This window comes from Ailuropoda melanoleuca, chromosome 4 (assembly GCF_002007445.2).
Source record: "Ailuropoda melanoleuca isolate Jingjing chromosome 4, ASM200744v2, whole genome shotgun sequence".
Taxonomy (NCBI): domain Eukaryota; kingdom Metazoa; phylum Chordata; class Mammalia; order Carnivora; family Ursidae; genus Ailuropoda; species Ailuropoda melanoleuca.
Genome location: NC_048221.1, coordinates 4,924,059 through 4,926,963, shown reverse-complemented (window position 1 = coordinate 4,926,963; position 2,905 = coordinate 4,924,059). Strand labels below are relative to the sequence as shown.

The window sequence follows — 2,905 nt, the reverse complement described above, 5'->3', positions numbered from 1 at the left end:
TATATATATATATGTACACATATATATACACATATATAAAATTATCAACCAGAGAACCTGGCAGATATTATAACTGGCTCAGAAAAGAATGCAAAGTACAGACATATGTATGTATTACATAATATATATATTATATACTATATATAATTTATACGAAACATATAAAACATTATATAATTTGTATATAATGTACACAATATGAGATATATACAATACGTGTTACATAATACATAATATATATTACATAATATATACATGTCTGTTCTGTGCATTCTCTCTTGAGCCAGTTTAATATCCACCTCACTCCCTCACTGATTAATGAGCAGAATAAAATCCTTAATGTGTGCTTATGTTGTATCTGTATGAGTCATGATTTAATCTTGTTTCGTTCACACAGCTACTGAGGGGCAAAGCTGGGACTTAAGCCCAGGAAGCCTGGTTCCTGACCCTCAACTCCTGAACACCACACTTTATCAAATGTGCTAATAGACATGGACACACTTAGCTCTCAGTAGGTTCCCGGTACACAGTGGTGTCTGGTATTGCTAAGAAGTGGTGGTTCCATTTGAACAGAAGCCACATAAAACAGAGTGTCTCACCGTTTTAGAAGTGGAGGGGACAGAGGACAGTAACATCCCTGAAGTCTGGGACTCAGAGCTGGGTTTGATCTTCCTGGTAATCCATCTCCTGTATTCTTCCCGCACCTGGGGGAAGAGACGCATCACAGGGAGGTGAATTATTCCTAGATGCAGAGATGTGGGCCGACACAGGCTTGCTCCCCGGAAGGATGAGACTGGGAAGGGCAACAGCTGTGTACCTGGCGGTTGAGCAGACAGTGAATGACGAAGATGAAGGTCCCCTGCAGGCTGTTGATGATAGTGAACAGGTAGGCCATGATACTAGCTATGGGTCCAATCTGGAAAACGCCCAACACCCAGGAGCACCCCAAGATGAAGAGCTGGGCAAAGGCCTTGAATGTCAGTAACCTAGGGGAGAAGATTTGGAGGATAAAGTTCTGGGAAGTGGCCAGAGGCAGAGGCCGTTGTCCTCGTGGACTGTGCACCCACCGCAAAGTCTGAGGGTGCCACCATGTCACCTGCTACCTGAGTGGGAATAAACGTGCGGTGGAGTCTCCAAGCCCAGAGGCAGGGAAATAGAGTCCCATTGGCATTTAAAAGGCAGTTGGGGGGCGCCCGGGTGGCTCAGTCGTTAAGCGTCTGCCTTCAGCTCAGGTCATGATCCCAGGGTCCTGGGATCCAGCCCCGCGTCAGGCTCCCTGCTCGGTGGGAAGCCTGCTTCTCCCTCTCCCACTCCTCCTGCTTGTGTTCTCTCTCTCGCTGTCTCTCTCTGTCAAATAAATAAATAAAATCTTTAAAACTAATAATAATAATAATTAATAAAAGGCAGTTGGCCTACAGATACACATGGCACAAGGATGTGTGGACACATATATTTAATGTCATAGTGTTGATAGTGATGAAAATGCTCAAAGGACCTGCAGGCCAAGAACTGAGGACACGTTAAACGAATGGTAATGTCACAGTATGAAATACGAGGACATTTTTTTTAATTGAAGAGAAACTCGCATAATATAAAACTCAGCATTTTTAGCATTTCAAGTGTGCAATTCAGTGGCGTTTGGCACATTCATGATGCTGTACAAACATCATCACCACCTGGTTCTAAGACATTTTTATCACCCCCCTGCAAAAAAAAACCCATACCTATTAAGCATTCATTCCCCCTCCTCCCCAACTAAAACAACCCCAGTGGAAACAGTGCCTCAGTTTCCTCAAATTGATACAGGGACAATAGTACAATTCCTACAGGGTGCTATTACTTGTTTTACAGATTAAATGAGATAACAAAGCTCTAAAGGGCTTACAACAGTGTCTGACACAAAAACATTTTTGTTCTTGTTTTTAACCATAAGTGTTGATATGAAATCAGTTATGTATTATGCGGAAAAAACCCAAAGTTCAGAATGATATGTATAGTATCCTATCATTTATGTAATAGAAGGTGGATGTGTAGGTATAGAATATTCTGGAAGGAAGCTCAATTCAAGTGATAAATGTTGCTTAAGGTGGGAGAGATCTGGGGACCTGGGGCTCAGAGAAGAGAGAAGAAATTACTTTCCATGTGTTCCCTTTTTCACTGCTTCATTTTTCTTACCATTGCATGTGTTAACTTTGTTTTATACTTTTTGCATCAACTTTTTAAAAATAATTTTTAGAAAAAATTATTTAGGATGGATGAGGGATTGGATACCGACAGGAAAACAAGAAAAGGACATCATATGGTTCCTGACAGTAAAACCTAGATAATGTCTAGTAGGTTCTTACAATGAAGATTATTTGAGGGGTGCCTGGGTGGCTCAATCAGTTAAGTGGCTGCCTTTGGCTCAGGTCATGATCTCCGGGTGCTGGGATCAAGCCTTCCTCATCAGGCTNAATAAATCATTGAAAATATAAAAAATTCTAATGGGAGATGGAAGAGCCATGGTGTAGAGCAAAGTTCTACAACTTTGTAAATTTTATTTTTTTAACATTTATTTATTTATTTATTTATGATAAGCACTGGGTGTTATACTCAACCAATGAATCATTGAACATTATATCAAAAACTAGTGATGCACTATAACCTGGCTAATTGAATTTAAATACAATTCTGTAAATTTTAAATAGTGATGATAGCAATGCAAAATTATGTGGAATTATGTGGAAGAAAATGAGTTTTGTCTCCATTTGCACATTCATTTCAATGTTTCTGAAATTATATATGTGTAATATAATTCATATAATTTATATGTTAATATATTTTTAATTCATTTTTAAATACATAATATGAAATTTATGTATTGTGTATTTGTATAATAATTATATAATATATAATAAATATATAA

The 2,905-nt window shown here is 38.6% G+C and overlaps 1 protein-coding gene across 6 annotated transcripts in view; it reads right to left on the bottom strand.

The window, feature by feature from the left end:
* ADGRE1 (adhesion G protein-coupled receptor E1) overlaps positions 1–2,905 on the bottom strand; it is a 47,600-nt gene that overhangs the window by 1,577 nt on the left and 43,118 nt on the right. For 2 of the 6 annotated variants that reach the window (XM_034657638.1, XM_034657642.1), the window contains 2 exons: positions 818–986; positions 600–704 (listed from right to left, as the gene is read on the bottom strand). The exons of the other annotated variants lie outside the window; for them this stretch is intronic. In XM_034657638.1, coding sequence (XP_034513529.1) covers positions 600–704; positions 818–986 — 274 coding nt within the window. The remainder of the gene's footprint in view (positions 1–599; positions 705–817; positions 987–2,905) is intronic. 6 annotated transcript variants of the gene reach the window in all.